This window comes from Malaya genurostris, chromosome 2 (assembly GCF_030247185.1).
Source record: "Malaya genurostris strain Urasoe2022 chromosome 2, Malgen_1.1, whole genome shotgun sequence".
Classification (NCBI taxonomy): Eukaryota; Metazoa; Arthropoda; class Insecta; order Diptera; family Culicidae; genus Malaya; species Malaya genurostris.
Window position 1 is genome coordinate 166,159,269 of NC_080571.1, and position 22,784 is coordinate 166,182,052.

At 33.5% G+C, this 22,784-nt stretch overlaps 1 protein-coding gene across 1 annotated transcript in view; it reads right to left on the bottom strand.

The window, feature by feature from the left end:
• The window catches only part of LOC131427127 (inactivation-no-after-potential D protein), a 1,657,698-nt gene that overhangs the window by 1,420,446 nt on the left and 214,468 nt on the right, over positions 1 to 22,784 (bottom strand). The window contains exon 3 of the mRNA XM_058590062.1: positions 14,845 to 14,891. Coding sequence (XP_058446045.1) covers positions 14,845 to 14,891 — 47 coding nt within the window. The remainder of the gene's footprint in view (positions 1 to 14,844; positions 14,892 to 22,784) is intronic.

The window sequence follows — 22,784 nt, forward strand, 5'->3', positions numbered from 1 at the left end:
TCACCCTCATTCTTGTTTACGGCCGTATGCGATACGTTCGAAAGTATATCAAATTCGTATTCCCGTTTACGTTCGAATCAATCACTATTTTAAACATCGCACATGCATAAAAACAACGCTCATCCAACTTTAAACTATCAGTTCTGGTACAGATTTTAGTTGTAATTAAAAATCTTTGCTATCATTTGTTATTTGACTTGTTTTTTTTTTCGCTGACTTTGTATCATCATGCTTGCTTACGTCCGTATCGACCATACGACGAACACATGCTTTCGAACGAATGCGAACAAGCCATTCTTGTTTTCACTCGAATGTATACGTACGCGACTCCTGTGCAAAAGAAGGATCGGCAGCGCAGGTAGTTTTTTTAGGAAGATTCCAAGCATCAAGGAAGTAACGAATGCTACATAATAAATAAATGTCATACTCAGGACCAATTTTATTCAAGTCGTAAATGAAATTTTCAAATTAAACTACGTGCAAAGTAAAAAAAGCAGTCCGATCAGTACTATCTACGAAAAATATGTTGCATTTTTCTTGCAATTTTGTCTTTTTTTCGATAGTTTTTTTAATTACTTTGGTAAAATCAGGCATTTAATATAAAATAAAGCATATGTACGCGATGCTCGCGTTTCGAGCGATGATGTCATTGAACTATTCCTTATTGCGCATTATTCCTTATTGCGCATTATTCCTTATTGCGTATTATTCCTTATTGCGCATTGCTGCTGTGCGCTGATTGGTTGTGTGTGTTAGAACATTACTATATAAACGCTAACGATAGGCATTAATATTCATGGCGGGGCTGTTCACGAACACACAAACTTAGGCTTCAGCGCATTCAAAGTAAGATCTTAAAGATGATTCTAAATCTACCCCCTTGGACAAGGACTAGTGAAGTACATGAGATGGCCTCCCTGGATATACTAGAACAAAAATTCGAACAATACTGCACGAAATTTGAAGAGAGGTGCTCAATCTCTGAAATACAAATAATTCAAAATTTGTACGTATTAGGTTAGGGATAGTTATAAGTAGGTAGATATTTTATTAATAATTAAAATAAATATAATGATTAAACATTAGTATGTGAAACAAGAGTAACTAAAACACCTAATATTGAACAACAAAGATGAAAGGCCAAAGGGTCAAAACACTTGTACTGTAAAATGTTGATGTAATACACAAAAATAAGATTAATAAACAGATATTTATGCAAAAAAAAAATGCAATAATATTCATTCTGTTTTTAACCATTGTCAAGTGAAGATCAGAAATAAAACCTGAAGGAAATCCTAGTCTATTCATTCACTGGGGAATGAAAGGTCCAGCCGGCAGCGAAAGGAGAATTCTAGCTGATCAACAGGGCGATCAGAGGTAGCATCACAGCTACTAGTATACAGACGCGTCCCCTCCGTGTGCGGCACACGCATTGAGCGTGTTTGTGCCTGTTTGTGATCGCTATTCGCCTGAATGCCAGGTGAAGTACATAGCTTATGTTGCTATTGCGCAGCGGAACTACCTCTAAGGGTATCGTTTATTTATTTACTCATGAATCATTGAGAATTGCATGAATCATTGCGAAGTTGCGATATTCTGGAAGAAATTATTTGAGAATCCTTCCACCTTGTAAGAGTTTAGCTTGTCGATGCAGTGATTCATTGAGTGTGCCGTGGTCTTTCGTGAGAGAACTAACACCGGTAATTGTGATGTGCACATTATCTGGTGGGGAATCATCGTGCCGAGGCTAGTAGCTATTTTGTGGTTAGCTATCATTCTTCGATCAGAGCGTTACCGGTGGGTGTGACGTGCATGGTTACCGGTAATCCGCTCAGTGAACATCAGTTGTGCTATCATACTTATGGTCCTTCGAGCCGGATCGTAACTAGAGTGATACATACAATTTGTGAACATTTGTGAACATTTGTAAACATTTGTGAACATTTTAAATTTGAGTGAACTAAATATTGAAGTGACAATCATGGACCAATGAAACAATTAATCCACCAGCGAGGCCAAGTGAAAGCGCGTGTTACAGTGATAGTTCAGAAACTAACAGAAGCTGTTGATCAACCTACAGCAATAAGTCTTTCGCAGTTGAAGACGTTTGAAAAGAAACTGGAATTGCATTATTCGGAATATTCATCGAAACATAATCAAGCAATGGCTCTTTGTACTAGTGAAAATACCGAAGAACAGGATGCCAAATTAGATAAGTTTGATGAGTTGCATACTGATGCATTAGTGAAACTAAACCAGTTGCTAGATTTCTTCCGTGCTGATCCACCACCGAATGCTAACGGAGCTCCCCAAGTTATAGTCACGCAACAACCTTTGAAAACGCCGATTCCAACATTTGATGGAAAGTATGAAAATTGGCCTAAGTTCAAGGTTCTTTTTAGTGACCTTGTCGACAAGTGTGACGATTCAGATGCAACCAAGTTGCAGTACTTAGATAAAGCGTTAATTGGGGAAGCTTATGGAATTTTGGATGCTAGAATTATAAACGACAACAATTTCGAACGAGCCTGGCAATTGTTGGAAGAACCTTACGAAAATACAAGAGTGATCATTGACATGCATATTTCTGGCCTACTATCGTTGAAACCATCTCGAAACAAAATCACAGAGAACTGAGAAATCTCGTCGATACTTGTAATCGACATGTAGAGGGATTGCGATTCATGGAGCAAGAGATCGATGGTACAGCCGGACTCATTGTAGTGAAATTACTTACTATGTGTTTAGATGGAGAAACGCGTAAACAGTGGGAGCAGATATTAGATCACGGAGAGCTACCTGATTTTGATGAATCTATGAAATTTCTTAGAGGTTACTGTCAGGTCCTTGAGAGATGTGAAGCAGATAAGACGTCCATATCGAAGTCAATTGTCAAACCTGCTACAATATCAAGGTACAACTCAACACCGAGAAACGCCCATGCAGCAACATCCAAATCATCGAAGAACGTGTGTGAAATCTGCACGGGATGCCATTCTAATTAAAAGTGCTCATTGTTTTTAAGTATGAACGTTGAACAACGTGTAACAAAGGTAAAGAAAAACGCCTTTTGTTTCAATTGCCTTCGAAAGGGCCATCAAATAAAAACTTGCCCGTCAGATAAATCATGATCCAAGTGTTCCAAGAAGCATCATACGTTGCTACATTTCAAGCAGGTGCCAAAATCAGATTCGAAGCAGCGCAATTCTAGTGACTCCAATTTGCAAGAAACAAAAACACCTGTAGTATAAGCTGACGCAAATGATGATGTCATTACTGCATGTTACAGTGTTGAACAGCGAGTGAAACAAGTACTTTTGATGACTGATTTGGTGAACGTGGTATCGAAAAGTGGAAAGGATATCAAGTTGCGTGCCCTGCTCGATTCCGGGTCGCAAGTCAACTTAGTTTCAGATTCGGCAGCAAAATTTTTGGCACTTCCGAAATATCCTGTCAACATACCAGTTGTGGGAGTAGGTGGTGCTAAGTCCCAAGTACGGCATCGAGTGATCCTAAAACTATTTTCCGAATACACAAACTTCGAAAGCATTGTGGAATGTTTGGTGACATCTAAGGTGACAGGGAAGATTCCCAACGTTTCCCTAAGTTTTGTGCAATGGAAAATTCCAACCGCTATAGTCCTGGCAGATCCGTCTTTCAATGAACCAAGAGATGTGGATCTACTTATTGGAGCGGAGCTATTTTTCCAAATTCTGAAACAAATTCAGCTAAAACTTTCTGACAATTCACCTACATTTTATGAGACTTGCTTTGGATGGGTCTTTGCCGGCGTATACGAAGAGTGTCATCAAGAAAACGTCAGAGTACTTTGCGCCACTAATAAGGATCCCTTATTGAAAAGCATGCAGAGATTTTTCGAGCAAGAAGAGCTTCCTGAAAGTAAATCATCAACCGATGAAGATCGAGAGATAGAAGATCATTTTTGCCAAACATTCAAAAGAAACGAGGATGGCCGATTCGTGGTTCAACTACCGTTTCGCAATTCCATTGAACAACTAGGAAATTCCAGACAAGTAACATTAAAAAGGTTCCTTTCCAATGAAAAGCGACTAGCCACTGATCCAGAAATGAAAGAGATGTACCATGCATTTATGAGAGAGTACAACAATCTTGGTCATTGCCGAGAGATTTGCAAAGAAAATGATCCACTGGAACAGCAGAATTATTATTTTCCACATCATGCTGCTAGTAAACCGACGAGTACTAGTACGAAACTGCGAGTTGTATTCGATGGAAAGGCTAAGGCTAACGGATTATCGCTCAATGAGGTTCTCATGATCGGTCCCAAAATACAGAACGATTTGTTTTCCATCGTATTGCGTTTCAGAAGCATATTTATGCATTTTCAGCAGACGTTGAAAAAATGTATAGGCAAGTGAAAATCGATCCCAGCCAAACTCATTACCTAAGGAGTTTTTGGCGTGAACAGTCGACGGATCCAATAAGAGTGTTGAAATTAACTACGGTGACCTATGGGACATCTTCTGCATCTTTCCTAGCGGTAAGGTCCATGGTTCAATTAGCCAGAGAAGAGAGAGCTAATTTCCCTTTAGCCGCTGAAGCAATATTAGAAGATTGCTATATGGACGATATTTTGAGTGGTGCTCATACGTTAGATGCTACGAAGCAATTGCGAAGTGAAATCGAGAAACTCATGCAAAAGGGAAAGTTTCCTATCAAAAAATGGTGTTCCAATGACGGCGGAGTACTCGAAGGTGTTCCAAAAAGTAACCGTGAAAAAATAACTTCAATAGAAGACAATTCGCACCTTAGATGTTTTATGAAATCCTAAAAGAGACCAGTTCATGTTCTGGACAAATGCAGGATCGGAACAGTCTAACGAGTGTGTGACCAAAAGAAATGCACTCTCCCAAATCGCAAAACTATTCGATCCACTTGGTCTTATATCGCCTGTTATCGTACTGGCTAAGTCCATCATGCAGCAATTGTGGGCCGATGGCCTAGATTGGGATGAAAATATTTCCGGAAGAACATTGAACCGATGGTTGACTTTTCAGCAGTCGCTAATTGGATTGAACAAGATACAAATTCCGAGATGTGTTATGGTCCCAAATCCTTATAGAGTGGAGATTCACGGCTTCTCTGATGCATCGTTTACCGCATATGGAGCTTGCCTTTATGTACGTTGTGTTCAAGACAATGGAACAGTGTCGGTAAGATTGCTATGCAGAAAAATCAAGGATTGCTCCTCTGCGCCGTCTTACAATACCAAGACTGGAGTTGTGCGCTGCTGTAACACTAGCTAAACTGGTCAGTGTGGTGGTACCTATGTTGAGAATAGAAATTCATGATGTAAATCTGTGGACCGATAGTCAGATTGTACTGGCATGGATAAGGAAACAACTTGAAATATACGTCAGAAATCGAGTTTTGGAAATCAATAAGCTAACCAGTACCTACAAGTGGAATTATGTCAAGTCCGAACATAATTCAGCAGATCTGATATCTCGAGGTTGCTACCCAGGTGCTTTGATTCAATCTGATTTATGGTGGAATGGTCCGCAGTTTCTGTGGGATACAATTTACGAGATCCAGGAGACACCGATAATTCACGAAGATGAGCTGCCAGAATTGAAGAAGTCCAATGTGTGTAACACAGTTGTCGTTGTAGATGAACCTGTATTTGAGCGATGCGGATCATTCGTTAAGTTACACCGAGTGCTGGCGCAAGTGGCGAGGTTTATTCGACTTGTTAGAATGAGAGAAATTGAACGTAAAAATGATCAATATCTCTCCGTGCAAGATATGAAAAAGGAAATGGACTACACAGTACGAGTTTTGCAAAAAAATAAGTTTTGTGACGAAATTAATGTTCAACTTAATCAATTACCAAAGAGGCTTGCAAATCTTCAACCGTTTTTAGATGATCAAGGATTTCTAAGAGTTTCGGGCGTCTTCAGAATTCTAAACTACCGTTCGACGCCAAACATCAGTTGCTTCTTCCACGAGATCATAAGGTAACGGAGATGCTGATTCGTCAATATCACGAGGATAGGCTTCATGAAGGACCGTCTGGATTATTGGCGACCATAAGGCAAAAATATTGTATTTTGAATGCTCGTGCCATAATAAGAAAGGTAACCCGCAGTTGTGTAAGATGCTTCAAGGTCAAGCCGAGAGGAATTCAACCGTTAATGGGTAACCTTCCAGAAGAGCGTGTGAATATTACAGCGGCATTCGAAAATACCGGAGTAGAATATGCCGGTCCTGTGATAGTTAAAGAAGGAAAGTATAAGCCGAAACATATGAAGGTATACATCGCATTATTTGTGTGTCTTACGACAAATTCGATTCATCTGGAGTTAGTGTCGGACTTGACAACTTATTTCTTTCTCGCTGCCTTGGATCGCTTTGTGAATCGACGTGGAATAGTTCGCAGAATATTATCGGACAACGCGACTAATTTTGTTGGAGTATCTAAGGAACTGCATCAGTAGTTCTTAATGTTTCGTGATGAAACCGAGAGACATAAAATCATTGATTTTTTGCTCAAGCGTGAGATTGAGTGGAAATTTATTCCTCCCCGATCTCCCAATTTTGGTGGTTTGTGGGAGGCTGGTGTGAAAGCGATCAAATCTCATCCACATCGAACCTTAGGTAACGCAATTTTGACGTTTGAGGAATTTGGTACCGTTCTGACTCACATTGAAGCTAATGATCCTAACGAAAGCAAAGTCCTGACATTACATTCCTTCTGAGGAATTTGGCCTTTCTGTTTCAACAGACTTCGCAGCCGATTCTTAGTGTACAGAATCATTGCATGGCTAGTACTATGGATCCTACTGACACTAAGAATCCTTCCAGGTCGGGGCTCGAACATACGACAATTGGCTTGTAAGACCAGTGCCCTATGCATTGAACCACCAACCCGGGCATGATCCTAACGAACCGCTTCCTATAACCCCTGCTCATCTGATGTATGGTACACCATTAGAACCAGTGTTGAAGCCGTCGTTCTCGAAGATTGTAGTTAATCGCTTATCTCGATATCAATACACAAATCATCTACGTGAACAATTTTGGTCTAAATGGTCTCACGAGTATCTATCTCCACTTCAGTCGAGAGCAAAGTGGACAAGAGGTGAACCGAATGTGAAAACAGATACTGTTGTATTGCTAATGGAGGATAATCTACCAGTTCAATCGTGGAGGTTGGGTCGAATCGTTGCACTTCATCCAGGGAAGGATAATGTAATCAGAGTTGCCGACGTGAAAACCGCAACGGGTATTTTTCGTCGTTCTATTCGAAAGCTGGCCCCTCTACCTATATCCGACAATGAGTCAACGACTTCGAATTTGGAATGATATTCCAACCGGCGGTATGTACACGATGCTCGCGTTTCGAGCGATGATGTCATTGAACTATTCCTTATTGCGCATTATTCCTTATTGCGCATTGCTGCTGTGCGCTGATTGGTTGTATGTGTTAGAACATTACTATATAAACGCTAACGATAGGCATTAGGGGTTCATTCTGTTTTTAACCATTGTCAAGTGAAGATCGGAAATAAAACCTGAAGGAAATCCTAGTCTATTCATTAACTGGTCCAGCCGGCAGCGAAAGGAGAATCCTAGCTGATCAACAGGGCGATCAGAGGTAGCATCACAGCTACTAGTATACAGACGCGTCCCCTCCGTGTGCCGGACACGCATTGAGCGTGTTTGTGCCTGTTTGTGATCGCTATGCCGCGGAAAACTCTTTCTTTTTGCTTGGCTTTTTCGCGCAAGGACGACGATTTTGAGGTAGTCAGGCACATATCTTCAACTGACTGCGTATAAAAGAGGAAACGTGGTCGAAATTCGATCATTTCTTCTTGTGCGTTGGATGCAAGCAGACGTCGTGGGACCAGCAGCTTCGGAGAGTGCACCTTTTGCGTGGTGCCAAACTTTAAACGCTCAGGTCGTGCTCTCATTTGGACTTCAGTCGTCAGGTGGAGCAGTCGTCAATGAAAGCAGACCTTTTGCGTTGTATAAAGCCTTAAACGATTAATTCGTGCTTTCATTTGGACTTCAATCGTCGGGAGCAGCGGTCGTCGATAGTGAGAGCAGACCTCGAACGCTCAGGTCGTGCTCTCATTTGGACTTCAGTCGTCAATGAAAGCAGACCTTTTGTGCGGTATTAAGCCTCACTGGTATGCTGAAACAGGATTCTGGAACAATATTCCGGAACTTAATTCAGTTTCGAAATTATAGTTTTAGAATTGTAACTGATCTCTGAGTCTGCTCTTGGTTCTAAATTTAGTTCTTGAACTCAGGTCCAGTTCCTTATTCTAGAATTCTTCTATTCGGTTCTTTTTAGAACCATAATAATACTCTCAAAGAATTATGCGAAATTTTGCTTCACGCTATACAACCCATTTGATGGTCGTGGCGAAAAATCGTCTTCAATTTTCAGAGTTTAGTCCCGGAATATGGGTTTAGAATTCAGAGCCTGTGTGCTGAACTGGATTCTGGAAAAAGATTCCGGAACTGATTTCAGTTTCGAAATTGTAGTTCTAGAACTAAAATCCAACTGAATTCTGAGTCTGTTCTAAGTTCAAAATTAATTCTTGAACTCAGGTCCAGTTCCTAATTCCAGAATCCTTCAAATAGGTTCTTTTTGTCGTGAATACGACTTACTTTACTATGGGGCGCCTTTTCAAAATTAGTCATATGGAAGAATGGGCAGAACTTAATCGTGAATATCTCGGCTTGTATTAATGGCAGCAACATAATTCTTTCACTATTTCATCAAAAATATGATCAGGAATTTAGGATAATATTTTGAACAGTGTGAGATAACCACAAACAAATCAAAAAATAAGATTTCTGAAAATTTTAAAACAACGCGGAAAACTCTTTACTTTTGCTTGGGTTTTTCGCGCAGGGACGACGATTTTGAGGTAGTCAGGCACATATCTTCACACAATCGATCAACTATCAATTCGAATTCGAAAGTGTAAAGAAATCGTGTCAGTTTTATTCGTATTCACGACATTCAGTTATGTCTCTGACATTACACACCCGTACTTTTTTGCATCTTCAAACCTTCCGGGCTATGCCGTCTGGTGTACTACTTGAATTCGGTTTTTGTTTTCCGAGTGCTAAAAGTTTTCAGTGAGAGAGAGCCGATTTCGCGAAGTCAAATGAAGAAAACAGAAGATAAATTTTCAAAAACAAGTTTATGCTTCGCTTATGTCTGCCAATATAGAAAAGACAACCGCGACTGAAATTTTTTTCGGTAGTAGTGTGCCATCTGGTGGCTAGTAGTCATTACGGTGTTAACGTTTTTTCGGTGACAGAGCGCCATATAGCTGCAAATTGCAGAAACCAATTCAACAATTTATGTTGGTTGAAAACAACGTTTTATTTCTCTAATTCAACTAAAAAATTAGTTGAATGGAAATGAAGTGTGCCTTAGCTAAGAAATGACAGCACGTTTAATTGATGAATTCAACTAAAAAAAATAGCCATTTCAACAAATATTTTATTATTATTAAGGGAACTAATATTAAAAAATCTAAATTAGCAAAAGTAAGATTTTTTAGTTGTCTCAAAAAATAACTAACTAAAATCAGAAAATCGACTAGTTTTTTCGCCAAAATGCTGATTTCGGTCTTTCCGTGTACAGTTTCCTTCTGATAAGAATAGTAAAATATACAAATAAATGCTAATTGAACAATATGAAAATACGAACGAGGTAGCTGATCAATTAAAAAGATTAAGTAATCGTCCTTACTATTAACTGCCGTTCCAAACATGAAGCAACTTCAAATCAACAAAACAGTTTGACATTTGACATTTTTAAATTTGATTTATGATGATTTCTAGCTAGAATATACACATTAATTCCTATTTATACTTTTAAACTGTGATCCTTCACTTATCTGAGAATTAAAAAAAAATGAATATGGTGCAGAAAAATAAAATCTTTTTTGATTTTCTGCCACCTTGGCATCACTGTGCATCGTAGATCAGAATCAGTAATCAGAACTAATTGGCTAAAGTGGCACGTTCCCCTAGTTATTTAAAGATTTGTGTCTTGTCGTGGCTTCTCATCAGTTTATAGATGGGAATGGAAAGATAAAAGGAACATGGAAGGGAATTGTGAGGTGGGTGAGGTGGAAAAACAGCATAAAACATAAAGAAACAAATCGTTCTGCATCCCTGAAAGTATGTTGAACGATCTGCAAGTGCTAAAATGCACAGTTTATAAAACCTCAAACCTCCGGAAGGATTTAGAGATATTAGAATAGCGACACCATTCTACATTCCCGGAAGAATGCAGCACGATACGCAGTATGTATGAGCGGAAGAAAATTCGATACCTCACAGCTCCTTACCACCATGTATGGAATATCAAACACCCGGCTCAGGTGATATGAAGTACCGTAATCGCATTAATCGATGCTTGGAAACTGCACAGTATCTACCAAGTGAATAAGACTGCTCTAGCCTAATTTCACAACAATAGAAACCAGCACCAACACGATTCAACAGAAAACCGTTCGTCTAACAAACTATGTGTTCATCAGATTGTCGTTCCAAATAACCATTCAACCAATCCTCACGAAGAGGATATATCACATTGAATGTTTTGAAAGGAAAACTGTATGTGAGAGCTAGGTCACTAGGAACGAGTAAATGATCATCCCAGGTAACCATTTGAGACCACAAGCGAGTGTGGCTAGAAACATAGTCTATAGGGTTACTGTTCCAAAGCCCTGTAATTTTAAGACGGTATGCACAAAATAATGCTTCTTATTTTAGGAACACATGCAGTAGTTTAATACAGAGTAGCGCCTCAGGAGCAGCAGCAGGAGGTCCTTTGGAGATGATTCAGCTTTGACTGAATTGTCTCAACTTCTCCTTTCTGCCACCATACAAGACCATACAAGTCCAACTTAAACTACTTCTAGTTTAAGTAGTTTGTGCTACTCTTATCATTATAAATTAAACTAATGAACACTCCATCTCCAGCACTTATCGTACAACAACTTGAAGAATATATTTGGTTATTGGCTTACAAACGTTTATAGCAAACCATAGACGATTTTTTAAATGTTTTAATCATTTAAATTCCACGAGTTGCGAAAAATGAAATCGTCCACTGTGCTAGAGCTTCGCTTAACCCAGTAAGGGCAAAACCCAAGATATTCCGTTCACGACAGCAATATTTAATCTCCTGCAGTCATCGGCACGGAAATAAACCTTGACTTTGGAGTTCCTATTTTTGTGTTTTTTTACGACATGGAACAGGAAACCAGTGAATCAATTCTTGGTACAAAATATTCCGCCGGATACCACACGGCTTACCTGTTTGGTAGACTTATACCATCGGTACATGTGGACCGTAGCGTTATTCTTAGCCAGTTGGGAATCCGCTAGCGACACTACACGGCTATCTAGGCTGCTCAGAAAGGGAAGTTGACATTGATGGTCAACTTCCATGGGTGGCTGAATAGCCTGTGAAAGCTATAGTGCAGGAATTTTTTTTAAATTTTCTGTCACCTTGACATTACTGTGCACCGCAGGTAGTAGGAAGATTCCAAGCATCAAAGAAGTGATTATTGCTTCATAATAAATAAATTTCGTACTCAAGGTAAATTTTAGTCAAGTTGGTAAATAAAGCATTGAAAATAGTAGCCCGATCAGTAGTATCTGAGCAAAATATGTTGCATAATTATGTTGCTATTTCGTCGTGTTTGATAGTCTACATATTTATTACATTACATTACATAAAATCAAGCACAGTTTCCATAAAGTACCAAATAGATATGATAAAAAGCGTAAACACTTGGAACCGCGCATATATTCGAAGACTCGTCAAAACAATACAAGCATTTTACTATGACTGCTAGGCTTTCTTAAGGTGACCGTGGACAGAAGCCAAGGAAAATAAATGTAAAAGTATTCGTGAAACAATACTTTTTCATATAGTAATAGTATTTGTGAGTAGAGAGGAATGAAATAATAATATTTGTGTGCTGCTAGGTGATTTGAATAGTTTCAATGTTTACATTTTGTTCTTGCAACTGTATTCCTTATACAGTTGCAAGAACAAAATGTAAACATTGAAACTATTCAAATCACCTAGCAGAACAGAGTGGACTTATCTCATCTTCATGCTCGTTCTGGAGTTAACAAATTGCAATCATGAGAATATAATGATTGTGCCAAAGAAGAGTTTACTATTTGCCTTCGTTTGGTTCTTGGCATTTTTCTTACATTACAAAGTAAAAAGAAGGCTGTTGCATTGATGGATTAAGTATAGTAACACCACACTAAATCAGAACAAACTCTGTTGCAATGGCTTTTTGTATTAATTTTAATTTTTGAATATGATGCTCACATATTCAAAAAATACAAACCAATAAATTCTACATTTTCCATTTTGTCGACAACATCATCGTTTTCGGATAGGGAAGCAACCTCACCCAGAGAACAGTCAAGTGGCATTTGACGAAAGGGCTTGATGATAAATCGGCTATTTGCTCTGAAAAGATTTATCATGCGAATTTGAAGATATAATTTCATATATTGACGAAAATATTTTAGAACTTTACCTGTTGATACCAAATTATTGGATCAAGTACAGTTTCTAAATTCCGTGGTATTGTTTTGAACCGGCACTTCTGGCAGTTCTTCCACTGTTTGAACTGATGAGTCCCGCACTTACTCGCTACCCGAAACACACTCTATCAACGTATTCCATATATTTTTCTATTGATTTTCGCGAAAGAACGCTGCTTTCTTCTTCTTATATGGACGAGGCATTTGGAAAAGATTGCAATACTTGAACTGTTTGTTTATTTTTTGCATTCCATAGCGACGGTAAATAAGAAAACAGGGTTGCGGATAACTAGGAGGGGAAGCAGAATTTGAAATGGAAATTAGGCAAATGTTACCGTTTTTATTTTTTAAATATTGAAATTTTAGATGGTGACGTACGAAAGTAGTTTTGATCCGTAATTTTAACTATATCAATGTGCGACTAATTAAAAATATTGCCATTTTTAGTGCATTGCAAGGTTTTTTTCTCTAATTATGTATGGCATCACTGCCAATTTAAAAGGGTGGTATTACCAATCCTAAAGCAGGCCGGCAAACTTTTTATCATGGATTTTCGGAAAATTTTCAAAACCAGAACTGTGAGTTATTCAAAGGTTTTATAATAAAATGTTTAGAGCAGATGATAAGTTCACCAGTGAAGAACAACTCAAAAGTGTTTCATAAAGCTTACTTATGTTACAGAGCTATAAACAGCAGTTGAAATCTTGAGGTGAGTGAAAAATAATAACATTCTAAGAAGAAACCTTCTAATGAAGGTCCGAAAAAGTTTTGCACAAATCATTCTTCAGAGTTGATAGTTTATCGTAAACATATATCAATACGATGAGTGATTATGTCACCAAACTGCAGTAGCAATTCTACGCAATATATATATACCTCTACGCGTAGAAAAAATGTACTTCATGGTTTGTTTACATCAAGAGCAGGGCAAAACAGCGGAAGGTGGAGTGGGAGGGTAGGCGGTTTCTTGGTTGCCATTTGTGGCTCGCTTCCATGGTCACCTTAATGTTTTATTAAAAAAAAAACAAATTATCATTTGATTGTAAATCACTTTTACATTTGAAAAGAATTTTTTTGTAAAACGGTTAAACTGTTTTCAATGCATTCGAACGGTTGATTCACAACATTAAACTAAAGGATCCAAATTACGGCATTTCGTTTATTCGTCTGTAAACGAGAATTTGGCTTTTCGTTCGTACGAATCATGTTCGAATACACGTATCGTTCAAAACTAAACTTGCACACATTCCAGGCATGTTCGTTTCGCATAATCACAAGACTTGAAGTTTCATCATGGCTTAGCATTTATTTGAAGAAGTTTACTGATACTTAAATATATTGTGGCAAACGAGTCACGTTAGATTACACTCGAGTGAAATCATAAATGGTTTATTCGTAGTCGTTCGAAAGTATCCCTTCGTCGTATGATCGAAACAGACGTAAACAAGAATGAGGGTGATAATCGTTTTGAACTAATTTCTCCGTTTGATTTGAATAAAAACGTTGGTCTAGTCAAATGAAAAAAGAAATATTCTGGCTGAATTTATTGTTGAAATAAAATAAATGATAAAATTTGTTAAATTTATCTACGAATTTGTGTGATGAAAAACTAAAATTACAGGTTATATGGATCGTATTAGTTTTATATTTCACATATCACAGCAATTTTTCGTGCGCAAATAAACCAAAGCATTTTTTTTTCGCTGATAAAGTTTGTAAATTTTCATCTGCTTTTTTCATTTCTTAGGGGGGTTTGGACAATTCGCATAATTTGATAATTGAAAATATTTCAGATATTGCATAGCATTACATAACTCATATTCTCTAAAAAAATATTTGATGCAAAGATTTTGACCGGACTGATGAAGCGCCGAATCGTTGGATACTAATTAAAATACTTGGGCTTGATTGTGGTATGTGTATAATTATATCGTCTCCCGACAAATGTGTTGAAAGTTAGCAATAGCAATACAAAGCATGATTTTTAACAATTTGAAAATAAATATTGCTTGAAATAAAAGTAGTATACAAATTACCTTGAAAGATAGTCTGAAAGAAAACATTTTATTCTTAAAAACAAACAATAATTGATTTTAACAAACAAAAGAATTCGCACTTTTATAAAGTTCGGTCGTTCAATTTCAACTAATTTTTCAAGTTTAATTTACAGTGAATGTTTAAAACATTCCTGAGATATATTAATAATAATTCAGTTTATGGATTATTTTCGTATGATCACTCAATACTTACCGTAAAAAGAATCTGGGCTGTCTAAGGTCATCACAGTCATAGTTATCCTGAAAAAGGAAAAAAATTTCGAGATAAACAATAACTCAACACTGAACAAGTACTTTGAATGAATGATGAAATCAAACTAAAACGTTATACCCCGACAAAGAAACCTTCTAAGGTAATCACAAAGGAATAAGATGATATAAGACAAATGCCAAACATTTTACGTGGTTTACACAATGTTATTCATATTATAACCGTAGCACAGAGATGATTAATATCACATACATACATACATACATACATACATACATACATACATACATACATACATACATACATACATACATACATACATACATACATACATACATACATACATACATACATACATACATACATACATACATACATACATACATACATACATACATACATACATACATACATACATACATACATACATACATACATACATACATACATACATACATACATACATACATACATACATACATACATACATACATACATACATACATACATACATACATACATACATACATACATACATACATACATACATACATACATACATACATACATACATACATACATACATACATACATACATACATACATACATACATACATACATACATACATACATACATACATACATACATACATACATACATACATACATACATACATACATACATACATACATACATACATACATACATACATACATACATACATACATACATACATACATACATACATACATACATACATACATACATACATACATACATACATACATACATACATACATACATACATACATACATACATACATACATACATACATACATACATACATACATACATACATACATACATACATACATACATACATACATACATACATACATACATACATACATACATACATACATACATACATACATACATACATACATACATACATACATACATACATACATACATACATACATACATACATACATACATACATACATACATACATACATACATACATACATACATACATACATACATACATACATACATACATACATACATACATACATACATACATACATACATACATACATACATACATACATACATACATACATACATACATACATACATACATACATACATACATACATACATACATACATACATACATACATACATACATACATACATACATACATACATACATACATACATACATACATACATACATACATACATACATACATACATACATACATACATACATACATACATACATACATACATACATACATACATACATACATACATACATACATACATACATACATACATACATACATACATACATACATACATACATACATACATACATACATACATACATACATACATACATACATACATACATACATACATACATACATACATACATACATACATACATACATACATACATACATACATACATACATACATACATACATACATACATACATACATACATACATACATACATACATACATACATACATACATACATACATACATACATACATACATACATACATACATACATACATACATACATACATACATACATACATACATACATACATACATACATACATACATACATACATACATACATACATACATACATACATACATACATACATACATACATACATACATACATACATACATACATACATACATACATACATACATACATACATACATACATACATACATACATACATACATACATACATACATACATACATACATACATACATACATACATACATACATACATACATACATACATACATACATACATACATACATACATACATACATACATACATACATACATACATACATACATACATACATACATACATACATACATACATACATACATACATACATACATACATACATACATACATACATACATACATACATACATACATACATACATACATACATACATACATACATACATACATACATACATACATACATACATACATACATACATACATACATACATACATACATACATACATACATACATACATACATACATACATACATACATACATACATACATACATACATACATACATACATACATACATACATACATACATACATACATACATACATACATACATACATACATACATACATACATACATACATACATACATACATACATACATACATACATACATACATACATACATACATACATACATACATACATACATACATACATACATACATACATACATACATACATACATACATACATACATACATACATACATACATACATACATACATACATACATACATACATACATACATACATACATACATACATACATACATACATACATACATACATACATACATACATACATACATACATACATACATACATACATACATACATACATACATACATACATACATACATACATACATACATACATACATACATACATACATACATACATACATACATACATACATACATACATACATACATACATACATACATACATACATACATACATACATACATACATACATACATACATACATACATACATACATACATACATACATACATACATACATACATACATACATACATACATACATACATACATACATACATACATACATACATACATACATACATACATACATACATACATACATACATACATACATACATACATACATACATACATACATACATACATACATACATACATACATACATACATACATACATACATACATACATACATACATACATACATACATACATACATACATACATACATACATACATACATACATACATACATACATACATACATACATACATACATACATACATACATACATACATACATACATACATACATACATACATACATACATACATACATACATACATACATACATACATACATACATACATACATACATACATACATACATACATACATACATACATACATACATACATACATACATACATACATACATACATACATACATACATACATACATACATACATACATACATACATACATACATACATACATACATACATACATACATACATACATACATACATACATACATACATACATACATACATACATACATACATACATACATACATACATACATACATACATACATACATACATACATACATACATACATACATACATACATACATACATACATACATACATACATACATACATACATACATACATACATACATACATACATACATACATACATACATACATACATACATACATACATACATACATACATACATACATACATACATACATACATACATACATACATACATACATACATACATACATACATACATACATACATACATACATACATACATACATACATACATACATACATACATACATACATACATACATACATACATACATACATACATACATACATACATACATACATACATACATACATACATACATACATACATACATACATACATACATACATACATACATACATACATACATACATACATACATACATACATACATACATACATACATACATACATACATACATACATACATACATACATACATACATACATACATACATACATACATACATACATACATACATACATACATACATACATACATACATACATACATACATACATACATACATACATACATACATACATACATACATACATACATACATACATACATACATACATACATACATACATACATACATACATACATACATACATACATACATACATACATACATACATACATACATACATACATACATACATACATACATACATACATACATACATACATACATACATACATACATACATACATACATACATACATACATACATACATACATACATACATACATACATACATACATACATACATACATACATACATACATACATACATACATACATACATACATACATACATACATACATACATACATACATACATACATACATACATACATACATACATACATACATACATACATACATACATACATACATACATACATACATACATACATACATACATACATACATACATACATACATACATACATACATACATACATACATACATACATACATACATACATACATACATACATACATACATACATACATACATACATACATACATACATACATACATACATACATACATACATACATACATACATACATACATACATACATACATACATACATACATACATACATACATACATACATACATACATACATACATACATACATACATACATACATACATACATACATACATACATACATACATACATACATACATACATACATACATACATACATACATACATACATACATACATACATACATACATACATACATACATACATACATACATACATACATACATACATACATACATACATACATACATACATACATACATACATACATACATACATACATACATACATACATACATACATACATACATACATACATACATACATACATACATACATACATACATACATACATACATACATACATACATACATACATACATACATACATACATACATACATACATACATACATACATACATACATACATACATACATACATACATACATACATACATACATACATACATACATACATACATACATACATACATACATACATACATACATACATACATACATACATACATACATACATACATACATACATACATACATACATACATACATACATACATACATACATACATACATACATACATACATACATACATACATACATACATACATACATACATACATACATACATACATACATACATACATACATACATACATACATACATACATACATACATACATACATACATACATACATACATACATACATACATACATACATACATACATACATACATACATACATACATACATACATACATACATACATACATACATACATACATACATACATACATACATACATACATACATACATACATACATACATACATACATACATACATACATACATACATACATACATACATACATACATACATACATACATACATACATACATACATACATACATACATACATACATACATACATACATACATACATACATACATACATACATACATACATACATACATACATACATACATACATACATACATACATACATACATACATACATACATACATACATACATACATACATACATACATACATACATACATACATACATACATACATACATACATACATACATACATACATACATACATACATACATACATACATACATACATACATACATACATACATACATACATACATACATACATACATACATACATACATACATACATACATACATACATACATACATACATACATACATACATACATACATACATACATACATACATACATACATACATACATACATACATACATACATACATACAACATACATACATACATACATACATACATACATACATACATACATACATACATACATACATACATACATACATACATACATACATACATACATACATACATACATACATACATACATACATACATACATACATACATACATACATACATACATACATACATACATACATACATACATACATACATACATACATACATACATACATACATACATACATACATACATACATACATACATACATACATACATACATACATACATACATACATACATACATACATACATACATACATACATACATACATACATACATACATACATACATACATACATACATACATACATACATACATACATACATACATACATACATACATACATACATACATACATACATACATACATACATACATACATACATACATACATACATACATACATACATACATACATACATACATACATACATACATACATACATACATACATACATACATACATACATACATACATACATACATACATACATACATACATACATACATACATACATACATACATACATACATACATACATACATACATACATACATACATACATACATACATACATACATACATACATACATACATACATACATACATACATACATACATACATACATACATACATACATACATACATACATACATACATACATACATACATACATACATACATACATACATACATACATACATACATACATACATACATACATACATACATACATACATACATACATACATACATACATACATACATACATACATACATACATACATACATACATACATACATACATACATACATACATACATACATACATACATACATACATACATACATACATACATACATACATACATACATACATACATACATACATACATACATACATACATACATACATACATACATACATACATACATACATACATACATACATACATACATACATACATACATACATACATACATACATACATACATACATACATACATACATACATACATACATACATACATACATACATACATACATACATACATACATACATACATACATACATACATACATACATACATACATACATACATACATACATACATACATACATACATACATACATACATACATACATACATACATACATACATACATACATACATACATACATACATACATACATACATACATACATACAATACATACATACATACATACATACATACATACATACATACATACATACATACATACATACATACACATACATACATACATACATACATACATACATACATACATACATACATACATACATACATACATACATACATACATACATACATACATACATACATACATACATACATACATACATACATACATACATACATACATACATACATACATACATACATACATACATACATACATACATACATACATACATACATACATACATACATACATACATACATACATACATACATACATACATACATACATACATACATACATACATACATACATACATACATACATACATACATACATACATACATACATACATACATACATACATACATACATACATACATACATACATACATACATACATACATACATACATACATACATACATACATACATACATACATACATACATACATACATACATACATACATACATACATACATACATACATACATACATCATACATACATACATACATACATACATACATACATACATACATACATACATACATACATACATACATACATACATACATACATACATACATACATACATACATACATACATACATACATACATACATACATACATACATACATACATACATACATACATACATACATACATACATACATACATACATACATACATACATACATACATACATACATACATACATACATACATACATACATACATACATACATACATACATACATACATACATACATACATACATACATACATACATACATACATACATACATACATACATACATACATACATACATACATACATACATACATACATACATACATACATACATACATACATACATACATACATACATACATACATACATACATACATACATACATACATACATACATACATACATACATACATACATACATACATACATACATACATACATACATACATACATACATACATACATACATACA